This window comes from Mesoplodon bidens (assembly GCF_964165515.1).
Source record: "Mesoplodon bidens genome assembly, chromosome: 14".
Lineage (NCBI taxonomy): Eukaryota > Metazoa > Chordata > Mammalia > Artiodactyla > Ziphiidae > Mesoplodon > Mesoplodon bidens.
Genome location: NC_138170.1, coordinates 27,693,120 through 27,720,704, shown reverse-complemented (window position 1 = coordinate 27,720,704; position 27,585 = coordinate 27,693,120). Strand labels below are relative to the sequence as shown.

Below are 27,585 nucleotides of genomic sequence, written 5' to 3'. Positions count from 1 at the left end.
ATATGGTAGCTCTATTTTTAGTTTTTTAAGGAAACTCCATACTGTTCTCCATAGTGCTGTAGCAATTTATATTCCCACCAATGGTGTAGGAGGGTTCCTTTTTCTCCACACTCTCTCCAGAATTGATTAACTGTAGACTTTTTGATCTTATTTTAAAAAGAAAATGTATTTCAAAATTTATCTCCAATCTCAGTTGCAAACTACTTACTGATTGAGTGGCCTTAAGCAAAGTTACTGTCTTTCATCACCTTAAAATTGAAATAATAACATCAATGTCATATCAAGGAAATAATAAATATATTATAAATAATTAAATATAAATACTAATATAAAGAATAAAGTATCGAGTGTAAAATATACCAAATTCATGGGAGCTATTATTGATACGGACTTACTACTTATTATAGATCCAGTTATAAGTGGCTTATATGGCTTAAGAAAATATACAACCATGCTGGCTAGTCTCACTTTAATTTATATCCACTAGCCAAAGTGGGCACTTAATGCTAGGAATTAACCACATCATCGGTCATGAAATAATTCTCTTTTCCATACACCCAGAGATACCGTCTCTTCTCCAGAGATACTTAAAACCCAACATTTATCTCCACTTTTAGCTGAAGACCTTTCTTTCACTGGGAAAACTGAGCATTTGGAGAGTGCCACCATAACATATACACAACCACCACCATCTGCATCCACATACTCTTGATTCTCATCTGTTACCAGAGGTGAACTTTACACTACCTAAAACCAATCTCTTTAATTGTGCATGAGATTCTAAACTCTCTCTCCTACTTAAGCACAGTACTCCAGAGATTTCCCACTTTCTCCTACATCATCAGCTTTTTGCCTTCTATTGCATCATTCTCATCATAAATAACATGCTTCTCCTATTAAACTTCTCCTATTAAAAAAAAAGCTTTTAATTAACCAACCTCGCCTGCCAGCTACGACCTCATTTCCTTACTTAGCCTCTGTAACAAAATTCCCTGAAAGAGTTGTCTTATATACAGTCTCCAATTCCTCTCTCCCCATTCTTTAAAATTTTTAATATAAATAAATGCTTTATTTTAAATAGTTTTATATTTACAAAATAGTTGCAAACAGTTCCCAAACAAACCACACCCAGTTCCCCCTACTATTTACATCTTACATTACTATGGTATGCTTGCCATAACTAAGGAACCAACATCAGTACGTAACTACTAACTGAACAACACACTTTATTCAGGTGTCACTAGTTTTCCCCTGATGTTCTTAACTGTTTTCAGGAGCCCATCTAAGATATCACATTACATTTATTCATCCTATCTCCTTAGCTTCCTCTGGTCTGTGACAGTTTCTCACACTTTGCTTGTTTATGATGACCATGAAGTTTTGAGGAGTACTGGTTAGGTATTTTGTAGAATGTCCTTCAATTTGGGTTTGTTTAACGTTTTTCTCATGGTTAGACTAAGGTCATGGGTTTGCAAGGAAGACCAGAGAGGTGAAATGCCTTCTCATCACATCATATCAAAGGTACATGCCATCAACACAACTTATCACTGATGAGGTTAACCTTGATCACCTGACTGAAATAGTGTTTGTCAGGTTTCTTCACTGTAAAGTAACTTTTTCCCTCCTTCCACACTCTGCTTTTGGTAAGTAAGTCACTAAGAACAACATACACACGAGGGGTGGGAAGCTAAGCTCCAACCCTGGAAGGGGTAATGTCCATGTAAATTATTTGAAATTCTTCTGTGTAGGACTCATTCTCTTTTAAACCTACTCCATCAGGAGTTTCCTACCATCATTCTATTAAAAATGCTCTTATCAAGGTCACCATCTTACTCCAAGTTGCTAAGTCTAATGGTAATTCTTAGTCTTCAGTTTACTTGATGTACCCCAATATGTAGCATAATTGTCTACTCCTTCCTTCTTGATATACTTTCTTCACTTGGCTTCCAGGACACCATACTCTCGTGTTTCTGTTTTTATTTTTTGTTGTTGTTGTTGCTGTTTCTTACTTCTCTAGTAGCTCCTTCCCAACTCCATTCCAGGTTCCTCTTTTCCCCTGACTTCTTAATATGATAGAGCCCAAGGGTTCAATTCTTTAAAAAAAAAAAAAAAATTATTTATTTATTTTTGGCTGCATTGGGTCTTAGTTGCAGCATGCAGGATCTTTTATTGCGGCATGCAGGCTTCTCTCTAGTTGTGGCGTGCGGGCTCCAGAGCACGTGGGCTCATTAGTTGAGGTGTGCAGGCTCTCTAGTGTGGTATGCGGGCTCAGTTGCCCTGCAGCATGTGGGATCTTAGTTCCACGACCACAGGAATCAAACCCACGTCCCCTGCATTGGAAGGCAGATTCTTAACCACTGGACCACCAGGGAAGTCCCCCAAGGGTTCAATTCTTTACCCTTTTCTCCACCTTTATAAATTCCCTTAGCAATATTATCCAGTTAGGTGGTTATAAATATAATTTTTATGCTCCCAACTTTTTATCTCCCAGCCGAACTGCCTTCTCAAACTCTAAACCCATATATACAACTGTTAGCTCAGTATCTCAAACTGTGTGTCTAATAAACACTACAAATTGAATACGTCCAAAACCAAATTCCCAATCTTCCTCCACCCCAAATTTAGCTCTAATTGAAGTTTTTGCCATCATAGCACATGGTATATGCAGCCTTCTAGTTGATCAGATTAAAAAAATTGGGGGGTTATCTTCAATTCCTCACTTTCTTGCTTCCTTTACTTTTAACCATCAGGAAACTATGCTGGCTCTACAGTCCAAATAGGACCACTTGTCAACAACTCTATCACCCAAGTTTCCATCAAGTCTTGCTGGATTACTGTCATAGCTTCCTAACTGGTCTCCCTGCTTATACCCTACAGTTTATTCTCAATACCATTGTCGATGTGATCCTTTTTGAATATGTCAGATGATGCCACTAATCAAATGCTGCCATGGCTCCCATTTCATACAAAATAAAAGTCAAACTCTTTATAATGGCCTACCATGAACCCCTGGTACCTCTCTGATCTAATCTACTGTTTCTCTTCCCCTTACTCACTCCATTCCAGCTACCCCAGCTTCCTTATTATTCCCTAAACTTGCCAATAACTTAACTACCTTCAGACCTTTGCTCTAGTTCTAACTTCTGTCAAAAATGCTCTTTTCCCTTCAATAATAACTTACTGTCAAGATGTTGCTCTTTTTAATAAGACCAACCTTGAACCTCCACCAGACTCCTGATTTCCTTAACCCAGGTTTTCTCTTTCTCCATAGCATTCACGACCTTTTATCATACTAGATGATTTACTTATTTATTTTCTGTACCATTTATTATCTGTTTTCTGCCACTAGAGTATAAGCAAGAATCTCTTTTGTTGATGTTCTTGTTTACTTATTTATTCTTTTTTTTTTTTTTTTTTTTTTTTTTTTTGTGGTACGTGGGCCTCTCACCATTGTGGCCTCTCCCGTTGCGGAGCACAGGTTCCGGACGCGCAGGCCCAGCGGCCATGGCCCATGGGCCCAGCCGCTCCACGGCACGCGGGATCCTCCCGGACCAGGGCACGAACCCGCGTCCCCTGCATCAGCAGGCGGACTCCCAACCACCGCGCCACCAGGGAAGCCCACTTATTTATTCTTAACACTTAGATCAGTACCTGTCACATAGTAGGCACTCAATAAATATTGTAAAGTTAATTAACAGGACATCTTGTTCTAATCTTCTGACTTCTCTTACTTGAAAAACTCAATTTCTATACTAGCCCTAACAACCACTGTTTACCTGCCCCGACCTCTTTCTTAGTAACAGGAAATATGCACTGAGCATTTGCAATGAACCAGGCACTATTCTAAGCACTTTACATGTTCATTTAATCTTCACAACAATCCTATGAAATACATGCTACTATTGTCCCCATTTTACACATAAAGCCAAGCAATCTGCCCAAGAACACATTTATTAAGGGGAGAACCAGAACTGGAACCTAGGCAGTCTGCTTTAGAACATATACTCTTGACTGACCTTCTTCTCACAGACTTGGAAGAAGCAGCCCTAGAAAAACAGCTGTGTCTGCTGACTGAACTAGAGATCATCACTTAGGGTCTGAGAATACAAGGCATTCAAGTTACAGTAGGTGTAGAACTGAGAGGTAATGTAGAGTTGGCTTAACATGGGGAAGTAAAGAAGCCATGAGAAAAGCATGAAAGCCAGTATATAGAGAGAAAGAGATAAAAGAATAGAGCATATGGACAGAAAAAATAAGAGATAAGATACCATATAACCTCAAATCAAGACAGGCAGAAAGACATTAGCTTATACAGACTTTTAAATACTAAAATAATTGTTTATCTGGTAACCAGAAATAGGATTCTGTGAGTTTTGAGTGCTTATAATACTTTTATCATTTGAGCAGATATCTGCTCGCTGTTACAAAATCACCTCTAACTAGAACAATTTCCATGTTACTATGGACCTCCTGTAAAAATCTCTATTTTTGTTATGATAGAATAATTAAATCAATATGGAAAGTAGTACACTATAGTAAAAGTGAGTAAGTTTGGGGAAAAAAATAACCTGAACTTAGGTCTCATTTCTATAATTTTGCTAGCTTGGGCATTCTCCTTGAACTTTAATTACACCTTCTATGAAATGGGAATAATAACACATTCCCAGCCTGCTTCAAATGTTATTGTAATAAATAAGGTGATTATCTGTGAATGGACACTGAAGAATATAAATTGTTCCACAAACGCTGCCTATTACTGATGATGTTTCCAGATGTGAAATCACTTTAGTTACCTATAAAGAAGGATATAATGTCCTCCCTTTCATAAAAGGTGAATAATATAGTTAGTCAAAGATTTACTTGTTGGTGATGAAAAAAATCACTGGTTTTGTATGTGTCTATACAGGTACACACCACCATCATAGCCAAAATAAATAAACACGTGTGGATGTTCCTTCATTCATATGTAAAGATTTTGATAACAAAAGTATCTTTGCCGAAAAAGATCTAATGACTTAGGAATAACATTTAGCACTCACTGAACTTATGTCAAGAACTATGATACAGTACTTCTTGATAAGCTCCTACTGCTTCTTCCTATTGTTACTTGATCTGTACAGTGCCTTTGAAATGGACAATGGAGTCAAGAAAACTGAAGAACTGAGGAGTTAGGTCTTCTTTTAAGATGCTACAGTAAATCAATGGCATGGTCACAACTAAATTCCAGAGACTTCTGTGTCCAAAGCTGTTTCTATCACACCATGTTCCTGCTATGCTACTTGTTTAAAACAGATTTATTTTTGTACACCTGAAACTAACACAATATTATAAATCAATTATATTTCAATAAAAATAAATTAATTAAATAAAATGGCTTTTAAGAGATTGATAAATCAAATGGCCTAAGGAGAACTATATCAAGAGTTTTAATGTAGAGGTAGTTCACAAAATAAATTTTCTGTCCTACTAGGGATTCAGAAAAGGAGAAGAGAATAATCTACAAAAACATAAGGACCTCCAAATTTTCAATTCAACTTTGCTTTTCTGTAGCATTCCTGATTACAAAAGAAGTTAGCCTATTCTCAGACACATAATGGCAATGCCTAGTATTTCCATACCAGGCAAGAGAAACGAAGCTCTGCAGAATGAGGGGATTGTCCAAATAATGTCGAATGTAACTTTAAATTGTAAAAAAAAAGTTGGTTATAAGTAGAATTCAATCACTGCCAATGTCTCACATTATAATACAGTATTTATAAATTATAATAACAGTGTTTTTAAATCTTAACACAGGGAAAGAAACAATCATTCCAAAATCAGAAATAGATGTTCACCTGGCTTCCAGCTGTACTTATCTATGGGTCAGTATCGTTAACCACTTACTGACGTTCATCCTTGATAATGTATATCTGAAAATGTCAATTTTTCCTAGACCAACTGACTTTGAAACTATACCACCTCTTAAAACAGATGACCAACAGCCCTTCCCTTCACCTGTGAAGAAAATTCCTCCAAGTTCTCTCACACTTGGCACTCTAACTTCCATAAAATGGGAGGTTGAGGCTCCCATACAAACCTGGGTTTCTAAGAGAAGGGAAATATCGCATCTTTCTAAATTTTAGGACTTAGGCCAATGTGTCAAATCTTCAGTTTGCCAAGATACTGTTCTCAACCTATGTAGAATAACCCTCCACCCTTTGTGAGATTGTGTAAGCTTCCACAGAAATGTAATGACTGCCTTTCTCTCACATTTCCTCAATCCCAAATCCCCAGACTTACATGCTAATAAAGAGTAATTTACCACTCATACACGTGATGTATCTCAAAAACAAAATCTAACACTAACCAGTGACTATGAATGCCAATATCCCTGGCATCAATGACTTATGTAGGCAAAATGTGATTTCATGCTGTATGTTGTATTTGAAATGCCATTATTTTAAATAGGACACTGATGTTGACTCTATTCTCCAACTAACAATTTTTTTATATAATCAATGGCAAATAATACAAATTTAACCCAACAACCTCAGAAAGGAAAACCAGTTAAACTAGAGAAGACAATGAGAGAGAGAAAAAAAGTGACTTTTCCAGAAAATAATGGATTTCTCCAAGGCACTGAATGAAAAACACAAGGAATTTATTTTGCACTTTCACTGTGAGTCCATCAGAAAGAACATGATAGAGCACATAGAAAATTATAATTAATTCACACACAAGTCCCAGAGCTCTGTTCACAAACTGCCTTGGCTGCCTCCAATAAGAGCAGCTTTACCTCAGTAAGTCCAATATTCTTCCTTTTAATGACATTCTGCAGAGAGCTGCTCAGAGTCCTAGTTAGCAACAGGTTTGTAGATTTACGAATCATGTCATCAACTTCAGTTGAACTGAAAAGGAAATGTCAAGAGTCAATCATACCAGGTAGGAAAATTATTTTGCAAACAAACAAGGTGCCAGTGGTACTCATAGTAATAATAATAATAATGGCAACAAGAAATAACATTTATTGTATATCAGAAATTAGATTCCAAGTATTTTAATGTATCAAAATTCATTTAACCTTCATAATAACCATATGAATTAGTTTAGTATTATCTCTACTTTACAGTATTATCTCTACTTTACAGAATTAGCTTTAGTATTATCTCTACTTTACAGATGAGGAAATGAAGGTAAAGAGAAGTTAAGTAACTTGCTGAAGGTCACACAGTGAGTAGATAGCAAAAAAAGATTTTAATACAGGCAGTGTAGCTCTAAAGGCTACAGCATTTAAACACTATGCTATACTGCATCTCCGGACAGAGTTCTCTAACATGATTCTGCATTCTGAAACCATTATCTCTCCCATACATTCACGTTCCTTCTCAGTTAATATTTATAATTTTTCAACCTGATCTCTTTGTAGACTTTCTGCACAATTAGCTGTAAAGGTCCCTAAAAAAAAAAAAGATATCTCTGCTCCTATGTCATCATCTTTCATATAATGTCTATTTAGCTCTCCTTTCAAAATGAATGTTTCAAGCCAATAGTTACTGTTTTTGGACTTTTAAAAAATTGATTTACAAGATTTTATAACTTTCAAGTGTACAACATAATGAATCAAAAATTTTAAAGATTATACTCCATTTAAAGTTATAAAATATGGGCTATATTCCCTGTACTATATAATATATACTTGTAACTTATTTGTTTTATACATAGTAGTTTGTACTTCTTAATCCTCTACCTATACCTTGCCCCTCCTCTCTCCCCTCTCCTCACTGGTAACCACTGACTTTGAAAATAAACCAGTAGTTTAATTCTGCATAAATGCTTTATAACCCTTACTATTACAAAAATGATCGATAATGACATTTCTATTCAGTAAAGGAAAATAAACATAATAAAATGATTCCAAAACTATCTTTATATGCAAAGTTTAAAAAAGAAAACAACAATCTTGCAACCAACAAATGAAATTCTAGACCTATATATCCTTCATAAGCCCCTGAAAGCATCACCCAAGATGGATTTCTATAAAAGATACCCTTTTGAGACAAATATTTCTTCAATAATAAAGTTAGTATGTAATGACACTTTTTTATCAAGAAATAAATGTAAATAAAGATTTGTGAGCAGTTCTTTTTCAATAATTTATTGCTTGTGAACAATGGTCAGAAATTTTATCTCATTGATTTCTCTTTCTACAGAATAAAATCAGAGGCTTAGTATAGTTCAATTAAAAATCTTAAAATACTAAATATACAGGCTAGCTACATTGTCATGTTATGTGGAAGACAAAAATATTAGAAATAAATAAGACTACAGAATGCAAAGAATTCAGTTAGGAAATTCAGTTAGAAAAAAAGATACCTCAAAATATTTTTACAGGGTCCATGTAAGGATATATTTAATTGAACAATAACCTCTGGCCTATTGCTACCCTTTCAAAAACTATTACTGAATTTAAAGCTTCATTCCAAAAATATATAAGTTGCTGGGCATTGTGTTGATGGAATATTGAAATTACAGTGGTGAAGAAATAGTCATGGTTCCTACATTCATATGTTAAACTCATAATTATATCATATCAATTGTAATATGAGTTATGAATAAGTACAGGTTGCTATAAAAGTGATTAACACAGGTGTCCAAAATAATCTGGTGCCCCTGATATTAATCACTCTCCTGGCATCTCTACTTATTACTTATTTCTATTATGCTTTACAAAGATCTAGTAGAAGTTCCATTCTTGGGTATGATGTAGAAGATCGAGAAAAACTGTCACTACCTTCAAAAGCACAAGAAAGCTAGATCTAAGCTAAAAGCTGTATATTCCTTTAATGTTAATGAAGTATAATGAACACAAAAAGTATATAACTGAATTAAATTGCATACTGGGATAAAGCTCTTGCAAGATAAGCAAAGAGTAGCAGCTACTTTCATATCTAAGGCCAACTGCCTAATCTGGGTACACAGAGATGAGGGGGTGAAATACTCATAGGCTGAGAGACTTTGGTGGGACAAAAAAAAATCATCCAACCCCTTAACAGTGTGGGCTGCTATTACAGATTGGAATCTTGGAAGAGCCCCCACCCCAAACAAAAATAAATATACTGACCCAACAACTCTCCCCTATAAGAATTCTGTTCCATAAGAAATGGTGGGGGGTAGTGCTAGAAATCAGAAAGAAGTCTTGCAAATTTTGAAAGGGATTTAGATTCCAAGGCTGTACTCGAATTCAATCCAAAGGAGAGTAAAAACTAACTAAAGCTGAAACCCAGCCCAACTCATATCCTGTTAAAATAAAAGATAAGCCCCTGGATAAAAGCTTTGGAATTTCAGAGTCTTAAAGACAAAAAGACTTCTACCATAGCATTTGTAGAATTGAAATCAGAAGTAATTTGAAACTAATAAAAACTGAGAACTGTGAACTCACATTTCAGTTCACTCAAGTAATGATGAAATCTGAATGATACATCAAGTAGCTAGGAATTGCAGAGGAGGAAGAAATGAGAAAAGAGACATATTTAAGGATAAATTGGCAACATCATCTCCAAACCTAATAAAAGATCTCAACCCACAGATCTCAGAAGTTTAGCAAAACCCCAACACAATTAATGCAAATAAAACCTCACACAGGAAAATCACAGTCAAATTGTAAAATGCAAAGACAAAGAGAAAACCTTAAAGGCAACCAGAGAAGAAAGGCAATACAGTTAGAGGAACAACAATAAGAATAATGGCTTATTTCTCTTCAGAAACAATGAAAGAAAACAGAGGAATAAAATCTTTAAAGTGTGGGGAAAGGGAGGACTGTCAGCCTAGAATTCTACATCTTAAAAAATATATTTTTGAAAACAGATGAAAAAAATATTTTTAGACAAACAAAAGCTAAGAAAATCTAAAACCAGCAGATATACACTATAAGAATAGCTAGAAGAAATTCTTCACACTGAAGGAAAATGATACCAAAGGGTAACACAGATCTGTAAGAAAGAAGGAGAAGGCCTGGAAATAGCAAACATGTGGATAAATATAATGAACTACTTTTCTTTCTTGAATTTTAAAATACTATCAAATGTTCAAACACAAACAATAACATATTTTAGTGTTTAAAAACAAGTGTATAAGTAAGTATATGCCAACAATATCAGAAAAGGAAGTGAAAAGATAAATTACACTATACTGCTGTAAGATTCTTAAATTACATGTAACTGTGATAACTTAAGGATACACACTGTAATTCCCAGAGCAAACACACAAACAGATAATAAATAAAACTAAAAGTTATATTTCAGTAAGCCAATACGGAAACTAAATCATAATACTAAGAAAACTTAATCGAGAAGCAGGAAGGAAAAAAGGAATAAAAAGAGCAAAAAAAAAATGAATGGAACAAATAGAAAAACAACAGCAAGATGAAAGGCTTAAATCCAAACAAATCACTAAATAGATTAATGTAATGGAATAAACATTCCAATTAGGCAGAATGAATAAAAAACCAATATCAAACTACTTGTTGATTCAAAATGACAAACATTTAAATACAAGGAACATGTCTAGATCTTACTGTCAAGATGCCACTCAGCACTAAAAAGAACTGAGCTCCTTGAAAAAATGAATAATATCGTGGTTAAGTTAGGAAATGTCCCCAAAGTGATAAGAACACATCAACAAGGCACAGGAGCCCACTTGAAGTGGCTCACACTAGCTATATCTGGGACAATTTGAGTATCAAAATGAATAAGGTCATTAAAGGAATAACCCAACTGAATGAAGTAAGAATCCATGAGTCTGATATGATAATAGGAAATGATAGGTAGGTAGGTAGCTAGCTAGCTAGCTATATAGATAGATAATGGGGAAGGACTCCTTAATATGGAATGCCAAGTAATACATATAAAAGGAATTAAAAAATCATAAATTAGTTAAAATCATATATTAATGATTATCAGAGAAAATAACTGATTTCAGGCAAGAAACACTAATGAATACTATAAGAGGGAAAGAAGTGAAGGACATCTGGTAACTAACAAAATAAATATATGGTCTCAATGTATTTCAACACAAACATTACTTATCACAAAAGGAAAAATTATAATTATATGGAGAAAACAGACAACATCTTAAATAGTTAATCAAAATTAACATAAACCATAAGGGATTAAAATACTACACACACACACACACACACATACAGACAAAGAGAGAGGAAGTAATAAAGCAAACATGGCAAAAAGTCAAAAATTGGAGAATTTCAGTTCATCACATTTCTGAAATTCTTCCTTAATGTTGAAATTAGTTGAAAATAACATGATGAAAAAAGAAGGTTAAGTAATAGAACAGACAAACATATACCATAAGAGAAAGTAATGGTTATATTAATATTAGGCAAAGAAGACAATGACTATTTTAATTTTTAACACAGATAAAGAGGGACATTTCACAAAATTAGAAGGATGAATACAATAAGAAGATAAAACAGTCAAACTGTGTATGAACTTAAAAAGATATATTCAAAATAAATGAAACAAACTTGAGAGATCACACACAAAAAAATAGACAAATCTACAATCATAGCTGGATAGTTTAACACTCCTCAGTAATTGACAGAAAAAGTAGACCTAAAAAGGGAAGGATACAGAAAATTTGTACAATACTATTAACAAACTTAATCTCTCATTTAGAGAATACAACACTTAACAACTACAGAATACACATTCTATTCAAGTGTACATGGAACACTGTTGTAACTGGATTTAAATTTACCATCTTGCTAGTTGATTTGTTTGTTCCACCTGTTCTATATCCCATTTAACTCATTTGGTGACTGTTTTTAGATTGAGTGTTCTTTTTATGATTCCTTTTTATCCTCATTATTGGCTTATTGCTTTCACCTGTTTCATGTTTTTTGGACCATTTTTTCAGTGGTTGCTATATGTTATACTATATATAGAGAGAGAATATAACAGAATATATTTTCACATAATATACCACTTTATGTATAATGTAAAAACCTTAAACAGTAAATCAAATTCCTCTCACATATCATTTGACCGACCTATTATTATCATACATTTACTTTTACATTTACTTTTCCTTTACTAGACACTGTTACCATTTTTCCTTTACACAAGCAATTTTCTTTAAGAGCAATTAAAAATAGAGGCATGACATTAGAAATGGCAGAACAGGAAGTCCTGCACATATATCCCTTCTCAGCAACAATAAATTGGCAGCCAAGCAGAGACAAAAGTACTCTTGTGGAACTTTGGATTCAAGAAAGAAGACTGTAAAATCCGGCAGAGCCCAAGACCAAGGAGGGTTGCTTTCAGAAGGCAAGCCGAAACTCACTCAGGTAGCATACTTGCTAACCATAGTCCTAGCTACAGACACAGGAACCGACTCTGGCCCCTGACTGCCTATGGACACAGCCTGTTTGGCCTTTCCATCATCACCATTTGCCAAAGGATGTGGTGACAGTCATGCCAACCTGTGCCTTGGGTAATAGGCCCACCAAACTCAGTTCTACCTGTAAACACTGAATTGTTCCATGACCCAACTCCAGACCCTATTAGCTGTCAACCCTGCCTGCCTATGGCTGGGCAGAGACATGCCTCTCCATGAACCTAGGCAAGTTCTCCAACCTCAGTCTGATTGCAAATACTAAAAAAATCCCTGTAACTTGACCGCATGTTCACATAGCCACAGACCAGGAGTACTCCAGTACACTCAGGGACGTGTCGGGCCACATACCCTTCCATGCACCTGGAGGTAGGGCCGCCAACCTCAAATCTGACCATAGATGTTGAAGTGCCCCCATGACCTCGCTCCAGCCCCTTGTAGCCATGGATGGGAGGCAGTCCTGCCTGCCCAGGGATCCAGCAGGAGACACGCCCATATGTGCCCCTAGAGATAGGCCCACTGACCTCAGTCTCACTGTGTATCTTGAAGTGTCTCTGGAATCTGGCACCAGCCACTCCCAACTATGGCCCAAGAGAAACCCTATTTGCCCAGAAATGCACCAGAAGGAATCCCCATAAGCACCCCCAGATGAATCCCTCAATGCAATTGCAAAGCTGCAATCTATCAGTGATTCTAATTGTGAAACCTGACGTGGTCCCGTGTTTTGACTCCAGACCCTTTCAGGCATGGTATAGGAATAGTCCTGCAACCCAGGGACCTAGGGGGAGACACATAACTCCATGCCCCCAAAGACAAGCACAAAGGCAGAGCCATCAACACAAAGCTACATGGATCACAAAGACTTGACAAACCACCTGACACCACCAAACAAAACAAATAATGTTCTAGTAATGAATACCAAAGAAACTGAGACACACAAACTGTCTAACAAAGAATTTGAAATATCATCTTAAGCTCAATAATATGCAAGAAAACACAGAAAGACAAGAAAATTAAATCTGGAACACTATGCACAAACAAAAAGAGAAGGTTAATAAAGATATAGAAACCATAAAAAAGAACCAAACTGAAATCCTGGAGCTGAAGTATACAATGATAGAACTGAAAAATTCAACAGAGAGCTTCAAGAGAAGACTAAGTCATACAGAAGAAAGAATCAGGGAATTAGAAGACAGGCCGTTTGATATCAGAAAGAGGAGCAAAGAGAAAACATAAATAAAGAAAGTATAGGGATGTATTGATTACCATTAAAAAACCAAATATACACATTATTGGAATCCCAGAAAAAGAAGAAAGAAAAAGAGAAAGATTACTTAACAAAATTATAGCTGGGGGAGACCTTCAAGATGGCAGGGGAGTAAGATGTGGAGATCACCTTCCTCCCCACAAATACATCAGAAATACATCTACACGTGGAATAACTCCTACAGAACACCTACTGAATGACTGCAGAAGACCTCAGACAGCCCAAGAGGCAAGAAACTCCCCACGTACCTGGGTAGGGCAAAAGAAGAAAGAAAAAACAGACAAAAGAAAAGGGATGGGACCTGCACCTGTGGGAGGGAGCTGTGAAGGAGGAAAAGTTTCCACCCACTAGGAAGCCCCTTCACTGGCGGAGACGGGGGCTGGCAGGGGGGAAGCTTCAGAGACACGGAGGAAAGCACAGCAACAGGGGTGCAGAGGGCAAAGTGGAAAGATTCCCGCACAGAGTACCGATGCCGACCAGCACTCACCAGCCAGAGAGGCTTCTCTGCTCACCTGCCAGGATGGGTGTGGGCTGGGAGCTGAGGCTCCAGCTTTGTAGGTCAGATCCCAAGGAGAGGACTAGGATTGGCTGTGTGAACACAGCCTGAAGGGGGCTAGTGTGCCACAGCTAGCCTGGAGGGAGTCCGGGAAAAAGTCTGGACCTGCCTAAGAGCCAACAGACCATTGTTTCAAGGTGCATGAGGAGAGGCGAGTCAGAGCACCACCTAAATGAGCTCCAGAGATGGGAGCGAGCCGTGCAGACACCAGAGATGGGCATAAAATGCTAAGGATGCTACAGCCACCAAGAAGCCTGTGTGCAAGCACAGGTCACTATCAACACCTCCCTTCCCAGGACCCTGTGCAGCCCTCCACTGCCAGGGTCCCATGATCCAGGTACAAGTTTCCTGGGAGAACCCACGGTGTGCCTCAGGTTGTTGCAACGTCATGCTGGCCTCTGCTGCCGCAGGCTCGCCCTGCACTCTGTACCCCTCCTATCCCGCGGCCTGAGTGAACCAGAGGCACCTAATCAGCTGCTCCTTTAACCCCGTCCTGTCTGGGGGAGGAACAGAAACTGTCAGGTGACCGACACGCAGAGGCAGGGCCAAATCTAAAGCTGAACCTCAGGAGCTGTAAGAGCAAAGAAGAGAAAGGGAACTTTCTCCCAGCAGCCTCAGGAGCAGCGGATTAAATCTCCACAATCAACCTGATGTAACCTGCCTCTGTGGAATACCTGAAGAGACAACGTATCATCCCAAAACTGAGGCAGTGGACTTTGGGAGCAGCTGTAGACTTGGGGTTTGCTTTCGCATCTAATTTGTTTCTAGTTTTATGTTTACCTTAGTTTAGTATTTAGAGTTTATTTTCATTTGTATATTTGCTTATAGATTTGGTTGCTCGCTTCTTTTATATATATATATATATATATATATATATATATGTATATATATTTTCTTCCTTTTTCTCTTTTTGTGTGTATGGCTATGCTTCTTTGTGTGATTTTCTCTGTACAGCTTTGCTTTTACCATTTGTCCTACGGTTCTGCCTGTCTTTTTTCCTTTTTTTTCAGTATAGATTTTAGCGCTTGTTATCATTGGTGGATTTGTTTTTTGGTTTTGTTGCTCTCTTATTTCTTTATTTCCGTTCTTTATTAATTTTTAATTTTTTTACTATTAATAATTACTTTCTATTTTAATTACTTTATTTTTATTTTTTCTTTCTTTCTTGATTTCTTTTTTCCTCTCTTTTCTTCTGAGCCATGTGCCTGACAGGGTCTTGGTGCTCCGGCTGGGTGTCAGGCCTGAGCCTCTGAGGTGGGAGAGCTGAGTTCAGGACATTGGTCCACCAGAGACCTCCCAGCTCCATGTAACATCAAATGGTGAAAGATCTCCCAGAGATCTCCATCTCAATGTGAAGACACAGCTCCACTCAATGACCAGCAAGCTAAAGTGCTGGACACCCTATACCAAACAACTAGGGAGACAGGAACACAATGCCACCCATTAGTATAGAGGCTGCCTAAAATCACAGTAAGGTCACAGACACACTAGAACATACCACTGGACATGGTCCTGCCCACCAGAAACACAAGATCCAGCCCCATCCACCGGAACACAGGCACTAGTCCCCTCCAACAGGAAGCCTACACAACCCACTGAACCAACCTTAGCCACTGGGGGAAGACACCAAAAACAAGGGGAAGTACGAACCTGCAGCCTGTGAAAAGGAGACCCCAAACACAGTAAGTAAAGCAAAATGAGAAGACAGAGAAACACACAGCAGATGAAGGAGCAAGGTAAAAAACCACCAGACCAAACAAATGAAGAGGAAATAGGCAGTCTACCTGAAAAAGAACTGAGAGTAATAATAATAAAGATGATCCAAAATCTTGGAAACAGAATGGAGAAAATACAAGAAACGTTTAACAAGGCACTAGAATAACTAAAGAGCAAACAAACAATGATGAACACAATAAATTGAAATTAAAAATTCTCTAGAAGGAATCAATAGCAGAATAACTGAGGTAGAAGAATGGATAAGAGACCTGGAAGATAAAATACTAGAAATAACTACTGCAGAGCAGAATAAAGAAAAAACAATGAAATGCATTGAGGACAGTCTTAGAGACCTCTGGGACAACATTAAATGCACCAACATTCGAAGAAGAAGAGAAAAAGAAAGGAACTGAGAAAAAATTTGAAGAGATTATAGTTGAAAACTTCCCTAATATGGGAAAGGAAATAGTCAATCAAGTCCAGGAAGCTCAGGAGTCCCATACAGGATAACTCCAAGAAGAAACATGCCAAGACATATATTAATCAAACTATCAAAAATTAAATGCAAAGAAAAAATATTAAAAGCAGCAAAGAAAACACAGCAAATAACATACAGGGAATCCCCATAAGGTTAACAGCTGACCTTTCAGCAGAAACTCTGCAAGCCAGAAGGGAGTGGCAGTACATATTTAAAGTGATGAAAGGGAAAAACCTACAACCAAGATTACTCTACCCAGCATGGATCTCATTCAGATTCAACGGAGAAATTAAACCTTTACAGACAAACAAAAGTTACGAAATTCAGCACCACCAAACCAGCTTTACAAGAAAGGCAACAGGAACTCCTCTAGGCAGGAAACACAAAAGAAGGAGAAGACCTACAATAACAAACCCAAAAGAATTAAGAATATGGTAATAGGAACATACATATCAATAATTACCTTAAATGCAGATGGGTTAAGTGCTCCAACCAAAAGGCACAAACTGGCTGAATAGATACAAAGGCAAGACCTGTATATATGCTGTATACAAGAGACCCACCTCAGACCTAGGGACACATACAGACTGAAAGTGAGGGGACGGAAAAAGATATCCCATGCAAATGGAAATCAAAAGAAAGCTGGAGTAGCAATTCCCATATCAGACAAAATAGACTTTAAATAAAGACTATTACAAGAGACGAGAAGGAAAGAAGGAAACTACATAATGATCAAGGTATCAATCCAAGAATAAGATATAACAATTGTAAATATTTATGCACCCAACATAAGAGCACCTCAGTACATAAGGCAAATGCTAAGAGCCAAAAACCGGGAAATTGACAGTAACAAAATCATAGTAGGGGACTTTAACACCACACTTTCACCAATGGACAGATCATCCAAAATGAAAATAAGTAAGGAAACACAAGATTTAAATGACACATTAAACAAGGTGGACTTAATTGATATTTATAGGACATTCCATCAAAAAACAACAGAATACACTTTCTTCTCAAGTGCTCATGGAACATTCCCCAGGATAGATCATATCTTGGGTCACAAATCAAGCCTTGGTAAAGTTAAGAAAATTGAAATTGTATCAAGTACATTTTCCAACCACAATGCTATGAGCCAAGATATCAATTACAGGAAAAAATCTGTAAAAACTACAAACACATGGAGGCTAAATAATATACTACTTAATAAACAAAAGATCACTGAAGAAATCAAAGAGGAAATCAAAAAATACCTAGAAACAAGTGACAATGAAAACACGATGACCAAAAACTTATGGGATGCAGCAAAAGCAGTTCTAAGAGGGAAGTTTATAGCAATACAATCCTTCCTCAAGAAAGAAGAAACATCTCAAATAAACAAGTTAACCTTACACCTAAAGCAATTAGAGAAAGAAGAACAAAAATCACCCAAAATTAGCAGAAGGAAAGAAATCATAAAGTTCAGATCAGAAATAAATGAAAAAGAAATGAAGGAAACAATAGCAAAGATCAGTAAAACTAAAAGCTGGTTCTTTGAGAAGATAAACAAAATTGATAAACCATTAGCCAGACTCATCAAGAAAAAAAGGTGAGAAGACTAAAATCAATAGAATTAGAAATGAAAAAGGAGAAGTAGGAACTGACACTGCAGAAATACAAAGGATCATGAGAGATTACTAAAAGCAACTACATGCTAATAAAATGGATAACCTGGAAGAAATGGACAAATTCTTAGAAAAGCACAAACTTCCGAGACTGAACAAGGAAGAAATAGAAAATATAGACAGACCTATCACAAACACTGAAATTGAGACTGTGATTAAAAATCTTCCAACAAACAAAAGCCCAGGACCAGAGAGCTTCACAGGAGAATTTTACCGAACATTTAAAGAGCTAAAACCTATCTTTCTCAAACTCTTCCAAAATAGAGCAGAGGGAGGAACACTCCCAAACTCGTTCTACGAGTCCACCATTACCCTGATACCAAAACCAGACAAAGATGTCACAAAGGAAGAAAAATACAAGCCAATATCACTGATGAACACAGATGCAAAATCCTCAAAAAAATACTAGCAAACAATCCAACAGAATATAAAAAGGATCATACACCATGATCAAGTGGGGTTTCACCAGGGAATGCAACGATTTTTCAATATACACAAATCAGTCAATGTGATAAACCATATTAACAAACTGAAAGAGAAAAAACATATGATCTCTCAATAGATGTAGAAAAAGCTTTTGACAAAATTCAACACCCATTTATGATAAAAACCCTGCAGAAAGTAGGCATAGAGGGAACTTAACATGATAAAGGCCATATAAGACAAACCCACAGCCAACATCATCCTCAGTGGTGAAAAACTGAAACCATTTCCAGCAAAATCAGGAACAAGACAAGGTGATCCACTCTCACCACTATTATTCAACATAGTTTTGGAAGTTTTAGCCACAGCAATCAGAGAAGAAAAATAAATAAAGGAATCCAAATCGGAAAAGAAGAAGTAAAGCTGGCACTGTTTGCAAATGACATGATACTATACATAGAGAATACTAAAGATGCTACCAGAAAACTAATAGAGCTAATGGATGCATTTGCTAAAGTAGCAGGATACAAAATTAATGCACGGAAATCTCTTGCATTCCTATACACTAATGATGAAAAATCTGAAAGTGAAATTTAGGAAATACTCACATTTACCACTGCAACAGAAAGAATAAAATACCTAGGAATAAACCTACCTAAGGAGACAAAAGACCTGTATGCAGAAAAATATAAGACACTGATGAAAGAAGTTAAAGATGATACGAACAGATGGAGAGATATACCATGTTCTTGGATTGGAAGAATCAACATTGTGAAAATGACTCTACTACCCAAAGCAATCTACAGATTCAATGCAATCCCTATCAAACTACCACTGGCATTTTTCACAGAACTGGAACAAAAAATTTCACAATTTGTATTGAAACACAGAAGACCCCAAATAGCCAAAGCAATCTTGAGAAAGAAAAATGGAGCTGGAGGAATCACGCTCCAGGAATTCAGACTATATGACAAACCTACAGTAATTAAGACAGCATGGTACTGGCACAAAAACAGAAATATAGATCAATGGAACAGGATAGAAAGCCCAGAGATAAACCCACGCACATATGGTCACCTTATCTTTGAAAAAGGAGGCAAGAATATACAGTGGAGAAAATACAGCCTCTTCAGTAAGTGGTGCTGGGAAAACAGGACAGCTACATGTAAAAGAATGAAATTAGAACACTCCCTAACACCATATACAAAAATAAACTCAAAACGGATTAAAGACCTAAATGTAAGGCCAGATACTATAAAACCATTAGAGGAAACATATGCAGAACACTCTATGACATAAATCACAGCAAGGTCCTTTTTGAACTACCTCCTTGAGAAATGGAAATAAAAAGAAAAATAAATAAATGGGACCTAATGAAACTTAAAACCTTTTGCACAGGAAAGGAAACGATAAACAAGATGAAAAGACAACCCTCAGAATGACAAAAAATATTTGCAAATGAAGCAACTGACAATGGATTCGTCTCCAAAATTTACAAGCAGCTCATACAGCTCAAACAACCTAATCCAAAATGGGCAGAAGACCTAAATAGACATTTCTCCAAAGAAGATATACAGATGGCCAACAAACACATGAAAGGATGCTCAACATCACTAACCATTAGAGAAACGCAAATCAAAACTACAGTGAGGTATCACCTCACACCAGTCAGAATGGCCATCATCAAAAATCGACAAACAGTAAATGCTGGAGAGGGTGTGGAGAAAAGGGAACACTCTTGCACTGTTGGTGGGAATGTAAATTGATACAGCCACTATGGAGGTTCCTTAAAAAACTAAAAATAGAACTGCCATACGACCCAGCAATCCCACTCCTGGGCATATACCCTGAGAAAACCATAATTCAAAAAGAGTCATGTACCACAAAATTTATTGCAGCATTATTTACCATAGCCAGGACATGGAAGCAACCTGAGTGTCCATCAACAGAAGAATGGATAAAGAAGATGTGGCACATATATACAATGGAATATTACTCAGCCATAAAAAGAAACGAAATTGAGTTATTTGTAGTGAGGTGGATGGACCTAGAGTCTATCATACAGAGTGAAGTAAGCCAGAAAGAGAAAGACAACTACCGTATGCTAACACATATATATGGAATCTAAGAAAAAAAAAAAGGTCATGAAGAACATAGGGGTAAAATGGGAATAAAGACACAGACCTACTAGAGCATGGACTTGAGGGTATGGGGAGGGGGAAGGGTAAGCTGTGACAAAGTGAGAGAGTGGCATGAACATATATACACTACCAAACGTAAAATAGATAGCTAGTGGGAAGTAGCCGCATAGCACAGGGAGATCAGCTAGGTGGTTTGTGACCACCTAGAGGGGTGGGATAGGGAGGATGTGAGGGAGGGAGACGCAAGAGGGAAGAGATATGAGAACATATGTATATGTATAACTGATTCACTTTGTTATAAATCAGAAAGTAACACACCATTGTAAAGTAATTATACTCCAATAAAGATGTGAGGGAAAAAAAAAAGCAAGGTGCATATATATGGCACCTACAAGAGGCTAACTTCAGATCTAAAGACACACACAGAATGAAAATGAGAGAATGGAAAAAATATTCTCTGCAAATGGAAATGAAAACTGGGGTAGCAACACAAATCAGACAGGACAGACTGTAAAATAAAGATGGTAACAAAAAACAAAGAACAGTATATAATGACAAAGGGATCAATCTAGCAAGATTTTAAAATTCTTAATACATATGCATGCAACGTAGGAGCATATAAATACATAAAGCAAATATTAAACAATAATAATAATAGGGGACATGAACACTCCACTTCCATCAATGGACAGCTCATCAAGAAAAGTCAATAAGGAACCATTTACCTTAAACAACACATTAGATCAGCTGTACTTCATAGATATATTTAGAACATTCCATCCAAAAGCAGAATACACATTCTTTTCAATTGCACATGAAGCATTCTCTAAGATAAATCACGTGCTAGGCCACAAAACAAGTCTCAATAAATTTAAGAAGACTGAAATCATGTCAAGAATCTTTTCTGATAACTATGGTATGAGACTAGAAATTAAGTACAAGAAAAAACTGCAAAAGAACACAAACACCTAGAGACTAAACTATATGCTACTAAAAATTCAATGGATCACTGAAGAAATGAGGAAAGAAATTTAAAAAATGCCTAGAAACAAACAGAAAGAAAACAATCAAAAATCTACTGGATGCAGTAAAAGCAGTTCTAAGAGGGAAGTTTATAGCAATGAAAGTCTATTTCATGAAATAAGAAAAATTTCAAATAAGCAACCTAACCTTACACCTAAAGAAACCAGAAAAAGATGAATAAATAAAACCCAAAGTAAGCAGAAGGAAACAAATGATAAAGATTAGAGCAGAAATAAATAAAATAGACCCTAAAAAACAATCAATAAAACTTAAGAGTTGCTCCTTTGAGAAGACAAAATCAATACACCATCAGCCAGATTCATTAGAATAAAAGGTGAGAAGGCACAAATAAATAAAATCAGAAATGAAAGAGGGAATCTTACAACCAACACCACAGAAATTAAAAGGATCATAAGAGACTACTACAAAAACGTACACAGCAATAAAATGAACAACTTGCAAGAAATGGACAGATTCCTAGAAATGTACAATCTCCCAAGAGTGAATCAAGAATAAATAGAAATATGAACAGACTGATTACAAATAAAGAAACTGAATCAATTATTTAAAGAAAGCTCCCTACAAACAAAAGTGCAGAACCAGATGGCTTCACAGATAAACTATAACAAACATTTTAAAAGAATTAATACCTATCCTTCTCTAACTAGTCAAAAAAATTGAAAAGGAAGAAACACTTCCGAAATCATTCTATGAGGACAGCATAACCCTTATACCGAAACAAGACAAAGACACCACACACAAAAAAAAATCCCCACAAAATTACAGGCTAATTTCACTGATGAACACAGATCCGAAAAAATTCATCAAAATATTAGCAAACTGACTTCAATAATATATTAAAACAACCATACCCCATTATCAAGTGATATTTACCCCAGGGATGCAAGGATACCTCAACATCTGCAAGTTACTCAGTGTGATATACCACATTAACAAACTGAAGAATAAAAATCATATATGATTGGGAGAGGAGATCAAGATGGTGGAAAAAAAGAATGTAGAGCTCACCTCCTCCCATAAATACATCAAAAATACATTGACGTGTGGAACAATTCTCACAGAATATCTACTGAACTCTGGCAAAAGATCTCTTGCAATCAAAACTACAAGAAAGATGACCACGTAACGTAACAGGGTAGGAGGAAAGGGATAAAAGGAACGTGCATCTCTGGAAGGAAGCTGTAAAACGGGAAAGGTTTCCTCACCTGGGGCACCCCCTTCAACAGCTGGGAGATCAGCAGGAACAGAAAGGGCAAGGCATAGGCTCAGAGAAGAGCGTAACAGCCAGCTGGCAGCAGGCGGAACATAGACAGACCATGACAGGTGGTCCTGGCCACCTCCCTGCACTCCCCAAAAGAGATGTGCACACACCAGCAGGTGTGTGCAATGCCTGGGTGTTGAATATCCAGATTTAACAGAGAGACCCAGGAAGAGGACTGGAGTAGGCTGCACAGAGATACCCTAAAGGGGCTAGAGTGTGGTCCGAGCCACAACCAGGTGTGTGCACAGGATGAAGCCGAAGTTTGATAATAGAAGCTCCATTGTTAACACACATGGAGGGAGGGGTGGGGGCCCACCAGGGCAGCATCATTCTCACTTTATTTTTTATTGCAATATAGTTGATTTACAATGTTGTGTTAGTTTCAGGTGTACAGCAAAGTGATTTAGTTATACATATATGTGTATCTATTCTTTTCCGGATTCTTTTACCTTATAGATTATTACACAGTATTGACTAGAGTTCCCTGTGCTATACAGTAGGTCCTTATTGATTATCGATTTTATATATAGTAGTGTGTATATGTTAATCCCAACCACCTAATTTCTCCCTCCTGCCCCCCACCTTCCCCCTCTGGTAACCATATCTTTGTTTTTTAAGCCGGTGAGTCTTTTTCTGTTTTGTAAATAAGTTCATTTGAATCGTTTTTTAGATTCCACATACAAATGATATCATATGATATTTGCCTTTCTCTGTCTGACTTCATAATCTCTATGTCCGTCCATGTTGCTGCAAATAGGATTATTTCATTACTTTTTTATGGCTGAGTAATATTCCATATGTACCACATCTTCTCTATCCACACCTCTGTAGATGAACATTTAGGTTGCTACTATGTCTTGGCTACTGTAAATAGTGCTGCAATGAACACTGGGGTACATGAACCTTTTCGAAGTATGGTTTTCTCCAGATATATGCCCAGGAGTGGGATTGCTGGGTCATATGGTAACTCATAAAGTTTTTTAAGGAACCTCCATACTGTTCTCCACAATGGCTGTATCAATGTACATTCCCAACAACAATGTAGGAGGGTTCCCTTTTCTCCACACCCTCTCTAGCATTTGTTGTTTGTAGACTTTTTGATAATGGTCTTTCTAACCAGTGTGAGGTGATATCTCCTTGTAGATTTGATTTGCATTTCTCTAATAATTAGAGATGTTAAGCATCTTTTCATTTACTTTTCGGCCATCTGTATGTCTTCTTTATATATCTTCTTTGGAGAAATGTCTACTTAGATCTTCTGCCCATTTTCTGATGGGGTTGTTTTTTTGATGTTGAGCTGCATGAACTGTTTGTATATTTTGGAAATTAATCCCATGTCAGTTGCATCATTTGCAAATATTTTCTCCCATTCTGTGGGTTGCCTTTTCATTTTGTTTATGGTTTATTTGCTATGCAAAAGCCTTTAAGTTTAATTAGGTTCCATTTGTTTATTTTTGTTATTTTCATTACTCTAGGAGGTGAATCCAAAAAGATATTTCTGTGATTTATGTCAAAGAGTATTCTGCCTATGTTTTCCTCTAAGGGTTTTATAGTATCCAGTCTTACATTTAGGTCTTTTATCCATTTTGAGTTTATTTTTGTGCATGGTGTTAAAGAATATTCTAATTTTATTTTTTTTTACATGTAGCTGTCCAGTTTTTCCAGCACCATTTATTGAAGAGACTGTCTTTCCTCCATTGTATAATCTTGCCGCCTTTGTTGTAGATTAATTGGCCATAGGTGTGTGGGTTTATTTCTGGGCTTTCTAGCCAGTTCCACTGATCGATAAGTCTGGCTTTGTGCCAGTACCATACTGATTTGATTACTGTAGCTTTATAGTATAGTCTAAAGCCAGGGGGGCTCATTCCTCCAGCTGCATTTTTCTTTCTCAAGATTGTTTTGGCTATTCAGGGTCTTCTGTGTTTCCATACAAATTTTAAGATTTTTTGTTCTAGATCTGCAAAAAATGCCATAGGTAATTTGATAGGGATTGCATTGAATATGTAGATTACCTTGGATAGTATAGTCATTTGGATAATATTGATTCTTCTAATCCAAGAACATGGTATATCTTTCCAGCTGTTTGTGTCATCTTCTATTTCTTTCATCAGCATATTATAGTTTTTGGAATACAGGTTTTTGCCTCCTTATGTAGGTTTATTCCTAGGCATTTTATTATTTCGGATGCGATGGTAAATGGCATTGTTTCCTTAATTTCTCTGATATTTCATTGTTAATGTATAGAAATGCAACAGATTTATGTATGTTAATTTTGTATCCTGCAACTTTACCGAATTCACTGATGAGCTCTAGTAGTTTTCTGGTAGCATCTTTAAGATTCTGTATGTATAGTATCATGTCATCTGCAAATAGTGACAGTTTTACTTCTTTTCCAATTTGGACTCCTTTTATTTCTTTTTCTTCTCTGATTGCTGTGGCTAAGACTTCCAAAACTTGTTGAATAAAAGTGGTGAGAGTAGACATCCTTGTCTTGTTCCTGATCTTAGAAGAAATGCTTTCAGTTTTCACCATTGAGTACAATGTTAGCTGTGGGTTTGTCATATATGCCCTTTATTATGCCCTCTATCTCCACTTTCTGGAAAGTTATTATCATAAATCAGTGATGAATTTTGTCAAAAGCTTTTTCTGCATCTATTGAGATGATCACATGGGTTTTATTCTTCAATTTGTTAATGTGCTATATCACATTGATTGATATGTGGATACTGAGAAATCCTGGCATCCCTGGGATAAGTCCCACTTGATCATGCTGTATGAGCCTTTTAATGTATTGTTGGACTTGGACTGCCAGTATTTTGTTCAGGATTTTTGCATCTATGTTCATCAATGATATTGGCCCATAATTTTCTCTTCTTTTTGATGCTATTTTTGTCTGGTTTTGGCATCAGGGTGACGGTGGACTCATAGAATGAGCTTGGAAGTGTTCCTTCCTCTGCAATTTTCTGAAACAGTTTCAGAAGGATAGATGTTAACTCTTCTCTCAATGTTTGATAGAATTCTCTGAAGCCATCTGGTCCTGGACTTTTGTTTGTCAGGAGTTTTTTAATCACAGTTTCAATTTCATTGGTTGGTTGGTCTGTTCATGTTTTCTATTTCTTCCTGGTTCAGTTTTGGGAGACTGTACCTTTCTAAGAGTTTGTCCATTTCTTCTAGGTTGTCCATTTTGTTGGCATACAGTTGCTTGTAGTAGTCTCTTATGATCCTTTGTATTTCAGTGGTGTCAGTTGTAATTTCTCCTTTTTTCATTTCTAATTTTATTGATTTCAGCCCTCTCCCTTTTTTTCCTGATGAGTCTGGCTACAAAGGTTTATCAATTTTATTTATCTTTTGAAAGAACTGGCTTTTAGTTTCATTGATCTTTTCTATTGTTTCCTTCATCTCTATTTCACTTATTTATGCTCTGATCTTTATGATTTATTTCCTTCTGCTAACTTTGAGTTTTGTTTGTTCTTCTTTCTGTGGTTGCTTTAGATTTAAGATCAGGTTGTTTATTTGGAATTTGTCTTGTTTTATGAGGTAAGATAGTATTGCTATGAACTTACCTCTTAGAACTGCTTTTGCTGCATCCCATAGGTTTTGGATTGTCTTGTTTTCATTTTCATTTGTCTCTAGCTATTTTTTGATTTACTCTTTGATTTTTCCAGTGATCCATTGGCTACTTAGTAGCATATTGTTTAGGCTTCACGTGTTTGTGTTTTTTACAGTTTTTTTTTTTTTCTTGTAGTTGATTTCTACTCTCATAGCATTATGGTCAGAGAACATGCTTGATATGATTTCAATTTTCTTAAATTTCACAAGGCTTGCTTTATGGCCCAGCATGTGGTCTATCCTGGAGAATTTTCCATGTTTACTTAAAAAGAATGTGTATTCTGCTACTTTCAGATGGAATGCTCTACAAATATCAATTAAGTCCATCTAATGTATCACTTAAGATCCGTATCCCTATTGATTTTCTGTCTGGATGATCTGTCTATTGATGTAAGTGTGGTGTTGAAATCCCCCACTACTATTGTGTCACTGTCAATTTCTTCTTTTATGGCTGTTAGCATTTGCCTCACATATTGAGGTGCTCCTATATCTCTCTCTTTCTGTTGGGCCATTAGTATAAGTAGTTGAATTGGGTTTGGGTTCTATTGTTGCTATGATTACCTTCAGTGCTTCACAGATTTCAAATTTTTCTGATAGCATGGGCCTATGTGTGATTACTGGGATCCCAGAAGGTTTTTCAAAAAGTTTCTGCATCATCCACATTTTTCAGCTATACCTACATGCCTACAATACAGAATTGATCTCTATTTCCCTACATTCTTGCCCATCACCTAGTGGTAGATTGCTGCCACTTGTTGCTTAGTCCTTACTAGACTATTAGTGGAGATCAAAGGACTTACTCTGCTGTCCTGGCCAGCTTCAGTTTTAGACTGGTCATGTGTCCTGATACTAAGGGATGGAGCTTGCTCAACATCCTTGTCCTTCCTTCCAGTGGCAGCCAAACTCTGCCTTGTATATGTGGTGGGTCTAGTGCAGAAATTTTCTGCCATCTCCCAGTGTTAGAAGACCTCTAATGGTATTGGTATAAGATCCTGAGCCCAGTATTACTTTCTTTCCTTCTCCCAAGGGTTGAAAGGCT

The 27,585-nt window shown here is 36.7% G+C and overlaps 1 protein-coding gene across 4 annotated transcripts in view; it reads right to left on the bottom strand.

The window, feature by feature from the left end:
* Nucleotides 1-27,585, bottom strand: part of EXOC6B (exocyst complex component 6B) — a 722,789-nt gene that overhangs the window by 303,703 nt on the left and 391,501 nt on the right. For all 4 annotated transcript variants that reach the window (XM_081253931.1, XM_081253933.1, XM_081253934.1 and 1 more), the window contains exon 16: nucleotides 6,776-6,887. In XM_081253931.1, the coding sequence (XP_081110057.1) occupies nucleotides 6,776-6,887 (112 nt within the window). The remainder of the gene's footprint in view (nucleotides 1-6,775; nucleotides 6,888-27,585) is intronic.